The 21,690-nt window shown below is 44.2% G+C and overlaps 2 protein-coding genes across 2 annotated transcripts in view; both read right to left on the bottom strand.

Moving 5' to 3' along the window:
- The window catches only part of LOC121845395 (putative oxidoreductase GLYR1), a 36,687-nt gene extending 34,629 nt beyond the window's left edge, over window positions 1-2,058 (bottom strand). Inside the window, exons 1-4 of the mRNA XM_042316666.1 lie at window positions 2,050-2,058; window positions 1,384-1,419; window positions 1,173-1,252; window positions 940-1,087 (exon numbers count right to left, since the gene is read on the bottom strand). Of these exons, the coding sequence (XP_042172600.1) occupies window positions 940-1,087; window positions 1,173-1,252; window positions 1,384-1,419; window positions 2,050-2,058 (273 nt within the window). The remainder of the gene's footprint in view (window positions 1-939; window positions 1,088-1,172; window positions 1,253-1,383; window positions 1,420-2,049) is intronic.
- Window positions 2,059-8,564: 6,506 nt separating this feature from the next.
- LOC112226281 (periplakin-like) overlaps window positions 8,565-21,690 on the bottom strand; it is a 52,436-nt gene continuing 39,310 nt past the window's right edge. Inside the window, 6 exon segments of the mRNA XM_042316670.1 lie at window positions 8,565-10,614; window positions 10,617-11,873; window positions 12,017-12,109; window positions 13,242-13,358; window positions 13,499-13,582; window positions 18,507-18,657. Coding sequence (XP_042172604.1) covers window positions 9,205-10,614; window positions 10,617-11,873; window positions 12,017-12,109; window positions 13,242-13,358; window positions 13,499-13,582; window positions 18,507-18,657 — 3,112 coding nt within the window. The 3' untranslated portion in view covers window positions 8,565-9,204.

The raw sequence follows: 21,690 nt of genomic DNA, 5'->3' as shown, positions 1-21,690 counted from the left end.
CAAGGTTGGAGTTAAAACCTACAGGAGGGTAGCTCTCCAGGAACAAGGTTGGAGTTAAAACCTACAGGAGGGCAGCTCTCCAGGAACAGGGTTGGATTGTAAACCTACAGGAGGGTAGCTCTCCAGAAACAAGGTTGGAGTTAAAACCTACAGGAGGGCAGCTCTCCAGGAACAGGGTTGGATTGTAAACCTACAGGAGGGTAGCTCTCTCCATGAACAGGGTTGGATTGTAAACCTACAGGAGGGTAGCTTCTCCAGGAACAGGGTTGGAGTTAAAACCTTACAGGAAACCACCTCTCCAGGAACAGGGTTGGAGTGAAACCTACCAGGGTAGCTCTCCAGGAACTTGGAGAAAACCAGAAAACCACTTCCTCCAGCTTCCCCCGAGACTAGAACCCATACCACTTCCTCCAACTTCCACCGAGACTAGAACCCATATCACTTCCTCCAGCTTCCACCGAGACTAGAATCCATACCACTTCCTCCAGCTTCCACCGAGACTAGAACCCTGGACGTCTGCCTCAAAAACTCACATAACAGCCCTCCTGAAACGGTCTTTCCTGCTGCATCACAGAAAAGCTAGCAATCCAGCAACACAAGTAGAGACATTTCACGCTGAGGGATGGAGGTTACGGAAAGCGGCAGGTAGCCTAGTGGTTAAGAGCGTTGGGTCAGTAACAAAAAGGTCACTGGTTCGAATCCCAGAGCCTAATAGGTGAAAAAGAACTGTCAATGTGCCCTTGAGCAAGGCACTTAACCCTAGTTGCTCTGGATAAGTGTCTGCTAAATGACTAAAGTGTGTCTGGGTTATCCAGGTGACATCACCTGTTGACTACAACATTATACCCTCCTCGCCTGTTCTCTGAAACGGAAGAAAACTGTCTAGAAATGACTTTTCTGGCTCCTTTCTGCCTGTCTGGGGGGGTACAACTACCTCACCTGTTCTTTCCCCCCCTGTTTCTCTTTCTTCTTCAGGAAGTCTTCCACTGCATCCACAGCCTGTTGGAAACGCTTGCCCTTGTTGATCTTGATCATCTCCTCTTTGTGGGGGTGGTATGGCTTCAGCTGCTCCACCTTTATCCAGGCACTGCACACACACAACTGGATAAGTGATGGAAGCAAGCTAGATATGGATATTAGGGAGAAGTGATGTAGTTGGTTTGTTTACTTACTGGTCTTCAGTTCCAAAGAATTTGACAAAATGGCATTTTTTCCCTCTTGGCTTTTTCAGGTCCTTTGGAGGACTGACGACCTGGAAAGACAAAGAAAGTTAAATCACAATATCACTTACGTGTAGCTAGTCAGTTTAGCATACAATACCATTCTTAGTCAAAACGACCATGGGGGTTCAGATGTCGATAGCTTGAATTCGACAGATCTTACCTTGCCTGGCCACGGAGGATAGCGCCCGAGCTTTCCCTAAAACAAAAACATTGCCATTTGATTGATGCTTAAACGTTGCATTATCGAGATAACGTTTAGATGTTCAGAATATAAATTCCACGACCCCTTGTATTCGTCGTCGCAGTAAAACATTGGCTTCGAACAAGATGTCCCGGGTGGCACAGTCCCCAGATTAATATCTAGTTAGCTAGCTAAACTGGCTAATTTAAGAATGATGTTGTTTCTCAAACATCACAGTACACACTTTTCAGATGTCATCAGTAAACATGTAGAGATAGCTAAACTAACCAGTGTATAAATATAGCTAGAATATGGATTGAGCAATATTTACATACAGTTGCGTCCGGTTTCACTTCTCTGGGTGCGGCAAAGCTAAGTAGTTTACTGGCTAGCTAATGGCTATGCTGACTCGGGCTAAACAGGCAGTAACGGATTTGTTTTGAGTTCGATCGACAACTACCGTTAGTAAACGAATATTTTGTCACATCTACCTGATCAAATGTAACGAAAAAGCGCGATTTGAGTTGACCCGACACGGATTCAATGGGGAAACGATGAAATTCGAATGGAATAAGACGATTAAAGTAAGTTTTTAAAAAAAAAATGCATATCTCACCAAACTAGGTCCCCGATTCTCAGATGCACCGTCGCCATCTTAGAACTTTACTGAAACGTCGCACTGAAACACCGCGAAAGAACACACCCACCAGAAAACACATGCGTCACCCCAAACCACAGAGTTTCTACGTCCAGAGGTACAGCATCGCGAGACTTCCGGGAAAGCTAACGAAAAAGAACAAACATACCAGGTCGTGGTTTGCGGTATAACAAGTCAATGAGAGAAGTGGAAAATTCGTCCTTAGTTGTTAATGTTCTCAAAATCTAAAGGTACGACCTAGATTGCAGCCGACGTCTTCAGTAGTTGAACATGATATTACTCCAACCTCATGAAAGGGACAAATTGACACGTTTTCATTTATCTGAAAAACGACTTTTTATCGAAGGAGTTCCTTTGACTGCATGCACATGCGCAGTTCGGCGAAACACGAACGTTAGTCCCGATGACGTGTTTCTACGCATGAGCTTTGCTTAGCCAACGTTGCCATGACATCGCCTAAACGCGTGATCTGGGATTTCAGTTTTAGCCAATCTTTATACTGTCTGCCCAAATCCCGTAGTTACCACATACACAAAATCCAAATTAACTACATCATCTTTATTTTTTATTTCACATTTATTTAACCAGAACGAGTTCTCATTTACAACTGCGACCTGGCCAAGATAAAGCAAAGCAGTGTGACAAAAACAACAACACAGTTACACATAAACAAACATACAGTCAATAATACAATAGAAAAATCTATGTACAGTGTGTACAAATGTAGAAGAGTAGGGGGGTAAGGCAATAAATAGGCCATAGAGGCAAACTAATTACAATTTAGCATTAACACTGGAGTAATAGATGTGCAGATGATGATGTGCAAGTAGAGATACTGGGGGGCAAAAGAGCAAGAGGATAAATAACAATATGGGGATGAGGTAGTTGAGTGTGCTGTTTACAGATTGGCTGTGTATGGGTACAGTGATCGGTAAGCTGCTCTGACAGCTGATGCTTAAAGTGAGAGAGATAGAGTAGTTAGAGAAGACTCCAGCTTCAGTGATTTTTGCAATTCGTTCCAGTAATTGGCAGCAGAGAACTGGAAGGAAAGGCGGCCAGAGGAAGTGTTGGCTTTGGGGATGACCAGTGAAATATACCTTCTGGAGCGCGTGCTTCGGGTGGGTGTTGCTGTGGTGACCAGTGAGCTGAGATAAGGCGGGGCTTTACCTAGCAAAGACTTATAGATGACCTGGAGCCAGTGGGTTTGGCGACGAATATGTAGTGAGGGCCAGCCAACGAGAGCATACAGGTCACAGTGGTGGGTAGTGTATGGGGATTTGGTGACAAAATGGATGGCACTGTGATAGACTACATCCAGTTTCCTGAGTAGAGTGTTGGAGGCTATTTTGTAAATGACATCGCCGAAGTCAAGGATCAGTAGTATAGTCAGTTTTATGAGGGTATATTTGGCAGCGTGAGTGAAGGAGGCTTTGTTTGCGAAATAGGAAGCCGATTCTAGATTTAATTTTGGATTGGAGATGCTTAATGTGAGTCTGGAAGGAGAGTTTACAGTCTAACCAGACACCTAGGTATTTGTAGATGTCCACATATTGTCCACATAGAACCGTCCAGAGTAGTGATGCTAGTTGTGCGGGTGCGGGTGCGGGTGTGGGTGCGGGTGCGGGTGTGGGTGTGGGTGCGGGTGCGGGTGCGGGTGCGGGTGTGGGTGCTGGTGTGGGTGTGGGTGTGGGTGCAGGTGCGGGTGCGGGTGCTGGTGTGGGTGCGGGTGCGGGTGTGGGTGCGGGTGCGGGCAGCAATCAGTTGAAGAACATTCACTTAGTTTTATTAGCATGTAAAAGCAGTTGGAGGCCACGGAAGGAGTGTTGTATGGCTACATCATACAAATTCATGAAAACAAAAATGTGCTTTTTGGTCATCATTTAAGGTCATGGTTAGACATACGGTTAGTAGAGCAGTGTGGTTAAGGTTACATTTAAAATTTTAAGACAATAAATAGAAATAGGAGGGGTTTAGACAGAATTATGACTTTGTGGCTGTGGTAACTAGTGACAACCCAAACAGTCAACAAAGCAACTTGACAACATTCAATCAGATGCTTTCATTCATCTAGACTAGAGATTTAGTTGCTCTTATGTGCCCTCGTGCAACTAGAGGGTTGGGTGGTGTTCGAACCTTTTTAACCCTGCATTGTTGGGAAAAGGTTTGTAAATAAGCATTTGACGGTCTGCACCTGTTGTATTCGGAGCATGTGACAGATAAAATACAGAGTCCAACATGAATGGATGAGATGAAGGTCATATTCACAGACCCAGACAACCCCTTCTATCTGTAGGCCTATACAACGATACATCTGTTTCTAGAAGTCTTTATGAAGGATAGGTGTGTCTGATTGCTATGTAACATGTTGCCACCAATTAACCTTTTTTTACAGTGTGCCTATTTAACCTTTGACCCACACCCCACCGAATAAATGTTTTTATTAGTTTGATCTCTCACAATAGGGCCTACAATACAGTGAGTTTCTCTCTTTACAGTAAACCCTCACCTCACAATAGGGCCTACAATACAGTGAGTTTCTCTCTTTACTGTAAACCCTCACCTCACAATAGGGCCTACAATACAGTGAGTTTCTCTCTTTACTGTAAACCATTACCTCACAATAGGGCCTACAATACAGTGAGTTTCTCTCTTTACCGTAAACCCTCACCTCACAATAGGGCCTACAATACAGTGTTATAAAGACAGACACAGTTGTTCATATTTGACTGTAAATCACCTGTGTTACAAACAGCCCAGGTTTTACTAATCTGGTTCAACCAAAACAATGCTTATTACATCATTATCCTAATGAGTGTTTTATTCAATCGAACACCTTCTAAACTCCTTTGTTTTCCCCCTCAATGACATCTGACCATGGAACATTTGGCATGTTCCGGAATAGAAGCCCGGAACATGAGGAATGTTTCATTCAAGGGTTTAATTCATAAAAGCAGATTGAAAATAGAAATCCTCATAGTGGTGAAATCATTTCCTTACAACATTATCCTGACAATGCAATAAACACAGACTCTGAATTTAAATCAGATGACATAAGGTATTTCTGGATAAGACATCTCTTAGGCCTGAGTTTGCATCACAAATGGCACCCTATTCCATATGTAGTGCACTACTTTAGACAAGGGGCCATAAGGAGCTGGTCTGAAGTAGTGTGTTAAGTAGGGGGGTAGGTTGCCATTTGTGAGGCACCCATTTTTAACAAATTGATGAGTTGTGTTTCTTACATAACACAAGATTACATTATCTGTCTAGACCGGATTTAGTCATTTCATCAAAATCCCAGGATTAATTGTTCTAATTATATTTGTGTGCATTTCCTATCATAAGCCCCATGGGGAAGGTCTGTCCGGTCCACTGTGTGCATTTCCTATCATAAGCCCCATGGGGAAGGTCTGTCCGGTCCACTGTGTGCATTTCCTATCATAAGCCCCATGGGGAAGGTCTGTCCGGTCCACTGTGTGCATTTCCTATCATAAGCCCCATGGGGAAGGTCTGTCCGGTCCACTGTGTGCATTTCCTATCATAAGCCCCATGGGGAAGGTCTGTCCGGTCCACTGTGTCCGAGGTGTTATCCCAAATGGCAACCTATTCCCTTTTGAACAGCCCTATTGGCTCTGGTTAAATGAAGGTTTCACAGTACCTTTATGCAGTTACTGTTAACATGACCCCTTATTTTCTACAAAACACAATACAATAGAGGAAGGATACTTGTCCACATGATGAAGCATGTATTTAATGTAGCAAAAAATTACATTAACTCATTTTTCGAACCCTAATGAGCAGTTACTGCCTTTTTGCTTGTTAGGCCAGAATAGAATGCTATAGTACTTACAACGGGTCGGTTGTTCTGAATGGTGTGTGTTGAGGTTGATCGTTAGTGAGTCCGGGTCGGTTGTTCTGAATGGTGTGTGTTGAGGTTGATCAGTAGTGAGTCCGGGTCGGTTGTTCTGAATGGTGTGTGTTGAGGTTGATCAGTAGTGAGTCCGGGTCGGTTGTTCTGAATGGTGTGTGTTGAGGTTGATCGTTAGTGAGTCCGGGTCGGTTGTTCTGAATGGTGTGTGTTGAGGTTGATCAGTAGTGGGTCCGGGTCGGTTGTTCTGAATGGTGTGTGTTGAGGTTGATCAGTAGTGAGTCCGGGTCGGTTGTTCTGAATGGTGTGTGTTGAGGTTGATCATTAGTGAGTCCGGGTCGGTTGTTCTGAATGGTGTGTGTTGAGGTTGATCAGTAGTGAGTCCGGGTCGGTTGTTCTGAATGGTGTGTGTTGAGGTTGATCAGTAGTGAGTCCGGGTCGGTTGTTCTGAATGGTGTGTGTTGAGTTTGATCAGTAGTGAGTCCGGGTCGGTTGTTCTGAATGGTGTGTGTTGAGGTTGATCATTAGTGAGTCCGGGTCGGTTGTTCTGAATGGTGTGTGTTGAGGTTGATCATTAGTGAGTCCGGGTCGGTTGTTCTGAATGGTGTGTGTTGAGGTTGATCATTAGTGAGTCCGGGTCGGTTGTTCTGAATGGTGTGTTGAGTTTGATCAGTAGTGAGTCCGGGTCGGTTGTTCTGAATGGTGTGTGTGAGGTTGATCAGTAGTGAGTCCGGGTCGGTTGTTCTGAATGGTGTGTGTTGAGGTTGATCAGTAGTGAGTCCGGGTCGGTTGTTCTGAATGGTGTGTGTTGAGGTTGATCATTAGTGAGTCCGGGTCGGTTGTTCTGAATGGTGTGTGTTGAGGTTGATCATTAGTGAGTCCGGGTCGGTTGTTCTGAATGGTGTGTGTTGAGGTTGATCAGTAGTGAGTCCGGGTCGGTTGTTCTGAATGGTGTGTGTTGAGGTTGATCATTAGTGAGTCCGGGTCGGTTGTTCTGAATGGTGTGTGTTGAGTTTGATCATTAGTGAGTCTGGGTCGGTTGTTCTGAATGGTGTGTGTTGAGGTTGATCATTAGTGAGTCTATTCATGTGTGACAATATTCAAGATGGTCATTATGTAAAGCCACTGTGATAATGTCATGTTTGTTTTCAGTTGGTTTGTTTGGAGAGGCTTTTGCTGGTTTGAGATCCAGGCAGTTTATTGGCAGTGCCCCCTAAAGGAAAATGATTGTGTATTTCTAAAAGAACAGTGGTTCACTGTTCTTTCCTTCCTACCATCAGAAGGACAGTATTGTCTGTCACAGTTTATTGGTCTTCTTGTGAACTTGGGTCAGCAGAATCTCTGTGAAGCGCTGTTGTATTTCAGAAAACGATCTAGTGGAAGTAACAGATCTAAGAGGTGATTTTAGAGTCCTCTTTGGGTCTTCTTGTGAACTTGGGTCAGCTGAATCTCTGTGAAGCGCTGTTGTATTTCAGAAAACGATCTAGTGGAAGTAACAGATCTAAGAGGTGATTTTAGAGTCCTCTTTGGGTCTTCTTGTGAACTTGGGTCAGCAGAATCTCTGTGAAGCGCTGTTGTACTTCAGAAAGCGATCTAGTGGAAGTAACACATCTAAGAGGTGATTTTAGAGTCCTCTTGTTAATAACCATTATCTGTGTCAAACAAGCAAAACCTCGAAGCTTTAATCAACTTGGTTTGTTCTTCACATCTGATTCTGTACCGTTTCCCTTTAATGGGACTAGAACCGGTCGAACGTTTAGAAGTGACAGTTGTAATACAAATATTTATATTTCTGGTGTTGTCTGGGCCGTTGCATTGCTCAGAACTGTTGACCCGAACTCAATAGGTGGCCTGTCACCAACCTGTGTCTATATGTTCTGGTTGAGGTGTTCTCCTCATTAAACAGTAACCTTATGTTCTGCATTAAACAGTAACTGGTGTATATTATGTTCAAGTTGAGGTGTTCTCCTCATTAAACAGTAACTGGCATATATTATGTTCTGGTTGAGGTGTTCTCCTCATTAAACAGTAACTGGTGTAGAGTCTTGTGTTCTGGTTGAGGTGTTCTCCTCATTAAACAGTAACTGGTGTATATTATGTTAGTAACACTGCAGTATTTAGACCATAGTATAATATAGTATGTTTTTATGTGGGTAATGATGACCTTAGTGTAGCCTAATGTTATTGTAGTCTACTGTATCCTAATGTTATTGTAGTCTACTGTATCCTAATGTTATTGTAGTCTACTGTATCCTAATGTTATTGTAGTCTACTGTATCCTTATGTTATTGTAGCCTTCTGTAGCCTACTGTGATAAAGCCGTGGATGGTTTTGGCTGGTTTGGTTGGTGGGAGGACTGTTCTTTCACTATTAAAAACATATCCTCTTATCTTCAGGAATTTGTTTGGAACTGATTGGTACGATGACCAGATCTGTCCTTGAGATTAGCAGGAATACGGTGGTTTTCAAGAAAAGCTGTACAGTAATATTTCTTTCAATAAATACGAGCTTCATGTATGCAACATATGCCTAAGGATTATTTATCTTGCTTATCTATAAGCAATATATCTTTGTAAATCTATAGTGTGTTTAAAACTGGCCTACGTTTTAAAGAAACACACAACAAGTTGACCCTTTATCATTTGACTGTTTTATTTCTTATGGAAGACGTGTAAAAACAGGACAACTGAGAGACCGTTTGACAGTAGCATACCACAGACCGACATTACCAATATCCGTTCATATCCTTGTGTATGTAAATTCAACCCCACGTTCAAAACAAAATATATTTAAAGTACTACCTCTAGCCCTGTACCCAGTGTAAGTAGTTTAACAAGCGTATTCCAGGGACAGACAGAAAACCCTTCTACAACATTTGACTGGCTATAAACACAGCCATACCAACACTCACTTAAAACCAGAACACCAGTTTGTGTATTTATAGTGTATTATGTGTTTGAAAATAAATATAACAGTGCATTGTAGAGAGAGAGAGAGAGAGAGAAGAGAGAAAGAGAAGAGAGAAGAGAGAGAGAGAGAGAGAGAGAGAAGAGAGAGAGAGAGAGAGAAGAGAGAGAGAGAGAGAGAGAGAGAGAGAATACATATAAAACTAACATATTGTTTAATGTTAGATCAAGTACGTCAGAATTAAAACATTTTGGAAGATTCAAATCTAGTGAAATCCAAAATCAAGAAACGCCACCCATTTCAAACTCATGGTCGTCAGAAACATAGACTGTTAAAAAAAAAGTTGTTTTGGGCAGATGTTTCTTTTTCACTTGGTCTTTCCCGACACCATGACTCCGAACTCCTGGATGGTGATCTCCTTGTCATGGTACTGCTGCAGCTGGCGGTTGGTGATGTTCCCAGCCCTCAGGGCGTCTTCAATGGAGAACTTCTTCCCAGACTTCCTGTCGTGGAGAACAGAGGACTCCCCCTTGGGGCCCTTGACACTGATCTCCTCCCAGTCGCACTCCTGGCTCTGGAGGTTCACAAACATCTTCCAGTCGATCAGCCCCAGCTTGTAGGCCTCCTCTGGCCTCATCTCCTTACCCGAGTCGGGGTCGATGACCACGATGGATCTCCTCAGGTGGCTCTCCCTCTGCTCCCTCTTGATCTGGATGGCCGACAGGCTCTTCTGTAGCTTCTCGATCTCCTCATCCTTCTGGCTGGTGATGGCCCTCAGTTCGGCCAGCTCCCTCTGCAGTGAGTCCAGCCTCAGCTCTAGGTTCTTCCCGCTCTCCATGGGGGCCGAGTTGGAGATGCTCCGGGTCTCCGTGGAGGTGATCTGGATCTCGGACTGCAGCCTGCGGATGTCATTCTGTAGCCTCTGGTTCTCCTGCTGGAGGCGACTGCTCTCGTCACGGATGTAGTCCAGCTCCTTGGACGACTTGGTGTTGGTGAACTCCATGTCGGACAGGCGGGACTTGAGGCTGCCCAGCTCCTGGTCCAGCTCGAGCCTCCTCCTCTTCTCCTGTTCCAGCGTCCTCGTCATCTTCTCGATCTCCAGCTCAGCCTCCGGGTCTTTCTCTACCTGGATGGTCTCGGTGCGCACAACCTTCTCCTTCACCACCATCCTCTCCAGGGTGACCTGCTGCTGGAGCAGGACGTTCAGCTCCTTCTCCAGCAGGGTGCGCTTGTGTCTCTCCTCCTCCACCTGCAGCTTGAGGATGGAGTGCTCTTTCTCTTGCTGGGGGTCCTGCTGGAGAACCACCATCTGTTTCACTGTGACCCTCTCCCTGTTCTCCTTGTCCCTGACCTCCATCTCGTTCAACCTGACCCTCAGCCTCTGGATCTCCAGCTCTGCATCGCGCCGAGCTCGGCGTTCTCGCTCCAGCTCCTCCAGCTGTGCGTCCAGGTTGGCCTTCTGCCTCTGAAGTTGGAAGAGCTCCTCTTTCAGGGTCTCCCTCTGCCTCTGTTCATTGTTGATGTTCTGTGTGAAGGTGCTGCACTCTGACCTCAGTAATGGGTCCTCCTCCATCTTAACCACCTCCTGCTGGACAACCTTCTCCCTGACCTGGGACAGGTCGATCTTCCTTAGCCGGATCTTCTCCTCATTAGCTGATCGCTCCCTCTCCAGGTCCAGGCGTTTCTTCTGCTCGTCCGCCAGCTTCCTCTTCAGGATCTCAATCTCCTCCTTGGTCTTGGGGTTTTCTTTGTACTCCAGCACCTCGTTAACCACCTCTCTTTAATTTGCACCTGTGGCTTGGTGTCCTTCCACCTCTGAATCTCGTCCCTCAGCTGCCTGATCTCCATCTCTGACTTCTCCGTCTGGTACGTCTTGTCCACAATCTCATTGCGGAGTTTCTCCAGCTCCCTCTCGGTCTGCGGGTCTGTCTTGTACTTGATGACTTCCTTGATGATCTCCTTGATCTCGATCTGCGGACCTCTGTTTCTCAGCATCTTCAGCTCGTCCTGGTGGGATTTCAGCTGCTGGTCGGCGTCTCTGTACCTCCTCTGGTGTTCCACCAGTTCCATGCGTAGGTTGGCCACTTCAGCCTCAGCCTTGGGGTCAGGCCTGACGATCTCCCTCACCTTCTCCTGAACTATGACCCTTGACTTTTCCTCCTCTAGGCTGGAGATCTTCCTCTGGAGGTCGGCGCGCTCCCTTTGGGAAGACCGGTGCTTGGCCTTCTCATCCTCATGTTGCATCCTGAGATTCTCTACCTCCCTCTCAAAGGCGATATCCTTCTCCACCTTCAGCACCTCCTTGATGGAGATCTTCTCCTCGGCCATGGACTTCTCCTTCTCCAGCCTGCGGAGCTTGTCCTGGAGGAAGCGCAGCTCGTCCTCCAGTTGCTTCCTGCCCTCCTGCTCCTTCTGCTTCCTGTCCAAGAGGATGCGGTACTCGTTCTCCAGTTGCGGGTCGTTTTGCACTTTAATCACCTCCTCCTCTGTGATCACTTCCTGCTCCTTGGACTTCTGCTGTGCCAGGAGCGTCACCTGCTTGGTGATCTGGATCACCTCGTTGTCCTTGATGGTCTTCCTCCTCCTCAGCTCTTCCAGCTCCTCCCTGAGCCTCCTCACCTCCTCCTCCTGGCCGCGGTCCCTCTCGATACGCAGCACCTCCTTCACGGTGTACTGCTGTGCTCCTTCTTTGATCTCTGTTTCGATGCCGCGCAGCTTCAGCCTCAGCGCCTCCAGCTCGTTGTCCATGGCCCGGGTGACCCGGGTTTCGTCTGACAGTTTCTGACGGACATTGTGGACCTCGTCGACCAGAGTCGGATCCGGAACCTTCTTGATGATCTCCTTCTTGACGACGGTGTCCTCTGGCTTCTGGCCCTCCAACATGTAGATGTCCGTCTGGATTTTCTCTAGATCCTTCTCCAGCTGCTCCCTCCTCTGAATCTCGTCTTTCAGTTGACTCTCGATCCTCCAGGCTTCTTCTCCCGGAGCAGCAGATCTGACTTGTTGGACATTGTTGCTGACGATCACGTCTGATTGCTGAAAGAGAGGGAGAGGAGGCTGGGGTTATTGTTTTTAGAAGTTAATGGAAATGATGTTTATTTAGAATGATGTGACATTTAAATTCTGGATCTATATAAAGATGTGCCACATTGATTGTTGAACATTCAGGAGTATCTCACCTGATTCATAAGTCCTTGTGCAAACTGCAGATTCGCCATCCGTTGCTTGTTAACTGCATTCACTTCGGTGAATTTAGCTTCAATGGCAGATTCCTGTCAACAAGGAAATTATGAAAATGTATGGAACCAGAGGCATCATTTGCTACTGTTATTTTACTGCTGCTCTTGAATTATATCTTTATTTTTTACTTCACACTTATTTTTCTTAACTGCATTGTTGGTTAAGGGCTTGTAAGTCAGCATTTCACTGTGAGGTCTACACCTGTTGTATTTGGCACATGTGACATAACATTTGATTAGATTTGATTTTCAGAATGTTCATTAGAAGATGTCGTACAAAAGACTTCCTGACAATGTATCAAAAGGTGTCACATTACAACGTGTAATAGGCATTGAGGTTACAGTCAAGGGCCGACTCTCACATGACACAATATTCCATATCAGTGGACTACTGCCCATGCACCCTATTCCCTATATAGTGCAATACTTTTGACCAGTGCCCATGCACCCTATTCCCTATATAGTGCACTACTTTTGACCAGGACACATGCACCCTATTCCCTATATATAGTGCACTACTTTTGACCAGGGCCCATGCACCCTATTCCCTATATAGTGCACTACTTTTGACAAGGGCCCATGCACCCTATTCCCTATATATAGTGCACTACTTTTGACCAGGACCCATGCACCCTATTCCCTATATATAGTGCACTACTTTTGACCAGGACCCATGCACCCTATTCCCTATATATAGTGCACTACTTTTGACCAGGACCCATGCACCCTATTCCCTATATATAGTGCACTACTTTTGACCAGGGCCCATGCACCCTATACCCTATAGAGTGCATGTGCAGGGCCCATGCACTATTTTGACCAGACCAGGACCCATGCACCCTATATAGTGCACTACTTTTGACAAGGGCCCATGCACCCTATACCCTATAGAGTGCATGAATTTTGACCAGGGCCCATGCACCCTATTCCCTATATAGTGCACTACTTTTGACCAGGACCCATGCACCCTATATAGTGCACTACGTTTGACAAGGGCCCATGCACCCTATTCCCTATAGAGTGCACAAATTTTGACCAGGGCCCATGCACCCTATTCCCTACATAGTACACTACTTTTGACCAGGGCCTTATGACCAGAGTCCAAAAGCAACGCACTAAATAGGTAAATGGGTTCTATTTGGGCCACAGCTGCAGTCTTCCTTACCTCTTCCTTGACCCTAAGTGCAGGGGACTCCAGTCTGCTTCTCTTGTAGGTCTGCGGGACCAGCCCGTCTTCAAGGTCCAGAATAGACTTGAACTTCTCAGTATCATTCTCATAGTCCTGCAAAAACACAAATTAGTCAAATCAATTATTCATTGAAGAGGAAGAAAAATGAGAGAAAGTGTTACATCAAATCGTCTACATTTCTCCTAGCTGTAGGTAATCAGAGTGGATGTGTCGATCGGTGTTCATTCCCCTACCTTGACGGCTTGCTGGTAAAGTTGGGCATTTTTCGATACGTTGTTCAACTCAGACTCCTTCTTTTTAATGTCGGAGAGCAGGTTCTGTGACAACACAGCAATCAACATTTTAGACCGAGAAACATAACAGGACCATTAGAGGTAGAGGACTGACTAGAGGTATAGAAACATAACCGGACCATTAGAGGTAGAGGACTGACTAGAGGTATAGAAACATAACCATTAGAGGTAGAGGACTGACTAGAGGTATAGAAACATAACAGGACCATTAGAGGTAGAGGACTGACTATAGAAACATAACCAGACCATTAGAGGTAGAGGACTGACTATAGAAACATAACAGGACCATTAGGACCATTAGGACCATTAGAGGTAGAGGACTGACTATGGAAACATAACAGGACCATTAGAGGTAGAGGACTGACTATTAGAAACATAACCATTAGGTAGAGGACTGACTATATAGAAACATAACAGGACCATTAGAGGTAGAGGACTGACTATAGAAACATAACCGGACCATTAGAGGTAGAGGACTGACTATAGAAACATAACAGGACCATTAGAGTAGAGGACTGACTATGGAAACATAACAGGACCATTAGAGGTAGAGGACTGACTATAGAAACATAACAGGACCATTAGAGGTAGAGGACTGACTATAGAAACATAACAGGACCATTAGAGGTAGAGGACTGACTATGGAAACATAACAGGACCATTAGAGGTAGAGGACTGACTATAGAAACATAACAGGACCATTAGAGGTAGAGGACTGACTATGGAAACATAACAGGACCATTAGAGGTAGAGGACTGACTATAGAAACATAACAGGACCATTAGAGGTAGAGGACTGACTATAGAAACATAACAGGACCATTAGAGGTAGAGGACTGACTATAGAAACATAACAGGACCATTAGAGGTAGAGGACTGACTATAGAAACATAACAGGACCATTAGAGGTAGAGGACTGACTATAGAAACATAACAGGACCATTAGAGGTAGAGGACTGACTAGAGGTATAGAAACATAACAGGACCATTAGAGGTAGAGGACTGACTATAGAAACATAACCGGACCATTAGAGGTAGAGGACTGACTAGAGGTATAGAAACATAACAGGACCATTAGAGGTAGAGGACTGACTATAGAAACATAACAGGACCATTAGAGGTAGAGGACTGACTATAGAAACATAACAGGACCATTAGAGGTAGAGGACTGACTAGAGAAACATAACAGGACCATTAGAGGTAGAGGACTGACTATGGAAACATAACAGGACCATTAGAGGTAGAGGACTGACTATAGAAACATAACAGGACCATTAGAGGTAGAGGACTGACTATAGAAACATAACAGGACCATTAGAGGTAGAGGACTGACTAGAGGTATAGAAACATAACATAACAGGACCATTAGAGGTAGAGGACTGACTAGAGGTATAGAAACATAACAGGACCATTAGAGGTAGAGGACTGACTATAGAAACATAACAGGACCATTAGAGGTAGAGGACTGACTATAGAAACATAACAGGACCATTAGAGGTAGAGGACTGACTATGGAAACATAACAGGACCATTAGAGGTAGAGGACTGACTATGGAAACATAACAGGACCATTAGAGGTAGAGGACTGACTAGAGGTATAGAAACATAACCATTAGAGGTAGAGGACTGACTAGAGGTTAGAAACATAACCGGACCATTAGAGGTAGAGGACTGACTATAGAAACATAACAGGACCATTAGAGGTAGAGGACTGACTATAGAAACATAACAGGACCATTAGAGGTAGAGGACTGACTATGAAACATAACAGGACCATTAGAGGTAGAGGACTGACTATAGAAACATAACAGGACCATTAGAGGTAGAGGACTGACTATAGAAACATAACAGGACCATTAGAGGTAGAGGACTGACTATAGAAACATAACAGGACCATTAGAGGTAGAGGACTGACTATAGAAACATAACAGGACCATTAGAGGTAGAGGACTGACTATAGACTATAGAAACATAACAGGACCATTAGAGGTAGAGGACTGACTATAGAAACATAACAGGACCATTAGAGGTAGAGGACTGACTATAGAAACATAACAGGACCATTAGAGGTAGAGGACTGACTAGAGGTATAGAAACATAACAGGACCATTAGAGGTAGAGGACTGACTATAGAAACATAACCGGACCATTAGAGGTAGAGGACTGACTAGATAGAAACATAACAGGACCATTAGAGGTAGAGGACTGACTATAGAAACATAACAGGACCATTAGAGGTAGAGGACTGACTATAGAAACATAACAGGACCATTAGAGGTAGAGGACTGACTAGAGAAACATAACAGGACCATTAGAGGTAGAGGACTGACTATGGAAACATAACAGGACCATTAGAGGTAGAGGACTGACTATAGAAACATAAGAGGACCATTAGAGGTAGAGGACTGACTATAGAAACATAACAGGACCATTAGAGGTAGAGGACTGACTATAGAAACATAACAGGACCATTAGAGGTAGAGGACTGACTATAGAAACATAACAGGACCATTAGAGGTAGAGGACTGACTATAGAAATATAACAGGACCATTAGAGGTAGAGGACTGACTATGGAAACATAACAGGACCATTAGAGGTAGAGGACTGACTATAGAAACATAACAGGACCATTAGAGGTAGAGGACTGACTAGAGGTATAGAAACATAACAGGACCATTAGAGGTAGAGGACTGACTATGGAAACATAACAGGACCATTAGAGGTAGAGGACTGACTATAGAAACATAACAGGACCATTAGAGGTAGAGGACTGACTATAGAAACATAACAGGACCATTAGAGGTAGAGGACTGACTAGAGGTATAGAAACATAACCATTAGAGGTAGAGGACTGACTAGAGGTATAGAAACATAACAGGACCATTAGAGGTAGAGGACTGACTATAGAAACATAACCAGACCATTAGAGGTAGAGGACTGACTATAGAAACATAACAGGACCATTAGAGGTAGAGGACTGACTAGAGGTATAGAAACATAACCGGACCATTAGAGGTAGAGGACTGACTATAGAAACATAACAGGACCATTAGAGGTAGAGGACTGACTATAGAAACATAACAGGACCATTAGAGGTAGAGGACTGACTATAGAAACATAACAGGACCATTAGAGGTAGAGGACTGACTAGAGGTATAGAAACATAACCGGACCATTAGAGGTAGAGGACTGACTAGAGGTATAGAAACATAACCATTAGAGGTAGAGGACTGACTAGAGGTATAGAAACATAACCATTAGAGGTAGAGGACTGACTAGAGGTATAGAAACATAACCATTAGAGGTAGAGGACTGACTAGAGGTATAGAAACATAACCATTAGAGGTAGAGGACTGACTATAGAAACATAACAGGACCATTAGAGGTAGAGGACTGACTAGAGGTATAGAAACATAACCGGACCATTAGAGGTAGAGGACTGACTATAGAAACATAACCGGACCATTAGAGGTAGAGGACTGACTATAGAAACATAACCATTAGAGGTAGAGGACTGACTAGAGGTATAGAAACATAACAGGACCATTAGAGGTAGAGGACTGACTAGAGGTATAGAAACATAACCGGACCATTAGAGGTAGAGGACTGACTAGAGGTATAGAAACATAACCATTAGAGGTAGAGGACTGACTAGAGGTATAGAAACATAACCGGACCATTAGAGGTAGAGGACTGACTATAGAAACATAACCATTAGAGGTAGAGGACTGACTAGAGGTATAGAAACATAACCATTAGAGGTAGAGGACTGACTATAGAAACATAACCGGACCATTAGAGGTAGAGGACTGACTATAGAAACATAACCGGACCATTAGAGGTAGAGGACTGACTATAGAAACATAACCATTAGAGGTAGAGGACTGACTAGAGGTATAGAAACATAACCGGACCATTAGAGGTAGAGGACTGACTATAGAAACATAACAGGACCATTAGAGGTAGAGGACTGACTAGAGGTATAGAAACATAACCATTAGAGGTAGAGGACTGACTATAGAAACATAACAGGACCATTAGAGGTAGAGGACTGACTATAGAAACATAACCGGACCATTAGAGGTAGAGGACTGACTAGAGGTATAGAAACATAACCGGACCATTAGAGGTAGAGGACTGACTAGAGGTATAGAAACATAACCATTAGAGGTAGAGGACTGACTATAGAAACATAACAGGACCATTAGAGGTAGAGGACTGACTATAGAAACATAACAGGACCATTAGAGGTAGAGGACTGACTATGGAAACATAACAGGACCATTAGAGGTAGAGGACTGACTATGGAAACATAACAGGACCATTAGAGGTAGAGGACTAGAGGTATAGAAACATAACAGACCATTAGAGGTAGAGGACTGACTATAGAAACATAACAGGACCATTAGAGGTAGAGGACTGACTATAGAAACATAACAGGACCATTAGAGGTAGAGGACTGACTATAGAAACATAACAGGACCATTAGAGGTAGAGGACTGACTAGAGGTATAGAAACATTCGTTTTAGTTCAGGACAGGGTTGCAAAACATTAACCATTAGTGGGCCAATCAGAAATCAGCTGCCCCTCCCCCAATCCTAACATTAACCATTAGTGGGACAATCAGGAATCAACTTCCCCTCCCCCAATCCTAACATTAACCATTAGTGGGACAATCAGTAATCAGCTGCCCCTCCCCCAATCCTAACATTAACCAATCGGAAATCAGCTGCCCCTCCCCAATCCTAACATTAACCATTAGTGGGACAATCAGGAATCAACTTCCCTCCCCCAATCCTAACATTAACCATTAGTGGGCCAATCAGAAATCAGCTGCCCCTCCCCCAATCCTAATATTAACCATTAGTGGGACAATCAGATATCAGCTGCCCCTCCCCCAATCCTAACATTAACCATTAGTGGGACAATCAGGAATCAACCACCTACCTTCTGGTTTTCCAGCTTGGTTTCCACCTGACTGAGGTTGTCTTTCTCAGTTGGCTCATAGTTTGGCACGCGGGACAGCCAGTTGTTCAGGTTGTCGTAGTCACTGCGGTAGTTACTGTACGACGTCTTAGCCCTCTGCAGGCTCTGAGTTCTGTAACACACCACAACACAACATGAACGTACCACACCACAACGTGAACGTAACACACCACACCACGAACGTAACAAACCACACCACAACATGAACGTAACACACCACAACATGAACGTAACACACCACACCACAACATGAACGTAACACACCACAACACAACATGAACGTAACACACCACAACACAACATGAACGTAACACACCACACCACAACATGAACGTAACACACCACAACATGAACGTACCACACCACAACACAACATGAACGTAACACACCACACCACAACATGAACGTAACACACCACACCACAACGTGAACATACCACACCACACCACACTGTGAACGTAACACACCACAACATGAACGTAACACACCACACCACAACATGAACGTACACCACACCACAACATGAACGTAACACACCACACCACACTGTGAACGTAACACACCACAACTGTGAACGTAACACACCACACCACAACATGAACGTAACACACCACAACATGAACGTAACACACCACACCATGAACACACCACACAACATGAACGTAACACACCACACCACACATGAACGTAACACACACCACACTGTGAACGTAACACACCACACCACACTGTGAACGTAACACACCACAACATGAACGTAACACACCACACCACAACATGAACGTAACACACCACACCACAACGTGAACGTAACACACCACACCACACAGTGAACGTAACACACCACAACGTGAACGTAACACACCACACCACACTGTGAACGTAACACACCACAACATGAACGTACCACACCACAACACAACATGAACGTACCACACCACACCACAACATGAACGTAACACACCACACTGTGAACGTAACACACCACACCACACTGTGAACGTAACACACCACAACGTGAACGTAACACACCACACCACAACATGAACGTACCACACCACAACATGAACGTAACACACCACACCATGAACACACCACACTGTGAACGTAACACACCACAACATGAACATAACACACCACACTGTGAACGTAACACACCACACCACACTGTGAACGTAACACACCACAACATGAACGTAACACACCACACCACAACATGAACGTAACACACCACACCACAACGTGAACGTAACACACCACACCACACTGTGAACGTAACACACCACACCACAACATGAACGTAACACACCACACCACACTGTGAACGTAACACACCACAACATGAACGTAACACACCACACCACACAGTGAACGTAACACACCACAACGTGAACGTAACACACCACACCACACTGTGAACGTAACACACCACACTGTGAACGTAACACACCACACTGTGAACGTAACACACCACACTGTGAACGTAACACACCACACCACACCGTGAACGTACCACACCACACCACACCACAACATGAACGTACCACACCACAACACACCACAACATGAACGTAACACACCACAACATGAACATACCACACCACACTGTGAACGTAACACACCACACCACACTGTGAACGTACCACACCACACCATGAACACACCACAACATGAACGTACCACACCACAACACACCATGAACGTAACACACCACAACACAACATGAACGTACCACACCACAACGTGAACGTAACACACCACAACGTAACACACCACACCGTGAAGGTAACACACCACACCACACCGTCATGTGACGTCTATTATAGTAAAATCACAATCCAGGTCTGGCTATGATGAGTCTTGATCTTGGCTTCAACTTTTTTTTACCAGTAGTAAAGAGCGACGAACGCTCAATCAGCCCTCTAACCTCACAAATATCATTTATGGAGGTCAAAGGTTACCACATTCCAATTCTCTACCCTTCTCCCTGAGGTGTGCACTTGTACACTTCCCTTTATGGATTTAAAATTATTGGACTGGTGTCAGAAATATGATGGAAATGGGAACTCCCCTCCAGTCATACTTGTACCGATCCAATGGTTTTGAGTTCTGGAGAAGGGTGGAACATCGGAACGCAGCCACAGGGTTCAACTGCACCTCAGAGACTCCTGCCTTATGTACGGTACAGAGTCATGGAACCACTTTAATAACGGTTACATACTGTTTTACCTACTTCATGTCTATATACTGTATTCTAGTCATGGTTCATTCTATATAACTACTGCTGTACACACTTTCTAATTCATATACTGTCTATACACACCATCCTATTATAACTACTGTCTATACACACCATCCTATATATAACTACTGTCTATACACACCATCCTATATATAACTACTGTCTATACTGTCTATACACATCATCCTATATAACTACTGTCTATGCACACCATCCTATATAACTGCTGTCTATACACACCATCCTATATAACTACTGTCTATACTATACACACCATCTATATAACTACTGTCTATGCACATCCTATATAACTACTGTCTATACACACCATCCTATTTAACTGCTGTCTATACACACCATCCTATATAACTGCTGTCTATACACACCATCCTATTTTAACTGCTGTCTATACACACCATCCTATTATAACTACTGTCTATACACACCATCCTATTATAACTACTGTCTATACACACCATCCTATTATAACTACTGTCTATACACACCATCCTATTATAACTACTGTCTATACACACCATCCTATTATAACTACTGTCTATACACACCATCCTATTATAACTACTGTCTATACACACCATCCTATTATAACTACTGTCTATACACACCATCCTATATAACTACTGTCTATACACACCATCCTATATAACTACTGTCTATACACACCATCCTATATAACTACTGTCTATACACACCATCCTATATAACTACTGTCTATACACACACCATCCTGTACATAGATGTTTATATTCCAGAGTCTGACAGTCTTGTTCTAATATTTCTATATTCCTGTCATTTGTATTTTGTAGATTTATATGTATTGTTACAACTGCACTGTTGGAGCACTGCACTGTTGGAGCGAGGAACACAGACGTTTCCCTACAC

This window comes from Oncorhynchus tshawytscha, unplaced genomic scaffold, assembly GCF_018296145.1.
Source record: "Oncorhynchus tshawytscha isolate Ot180627B unplaced genomic scaffold, Otsh_v2.0 Un_contig_6540_pilon_pilon, whole genome shotgun sequence".
Lineage (NCBI taxonomy): Eukaryota > Metazoa > Chordata > Actinopteri > Salmoniformes > Salmonidae > Oncorhynchus > Oncorhynchus tshawytscha.
The sequence above is the reverse complement of the archived record's forward strand: the minus strand, read 5'-3'. Positions and strand labels throughout refer to the sequence as shown.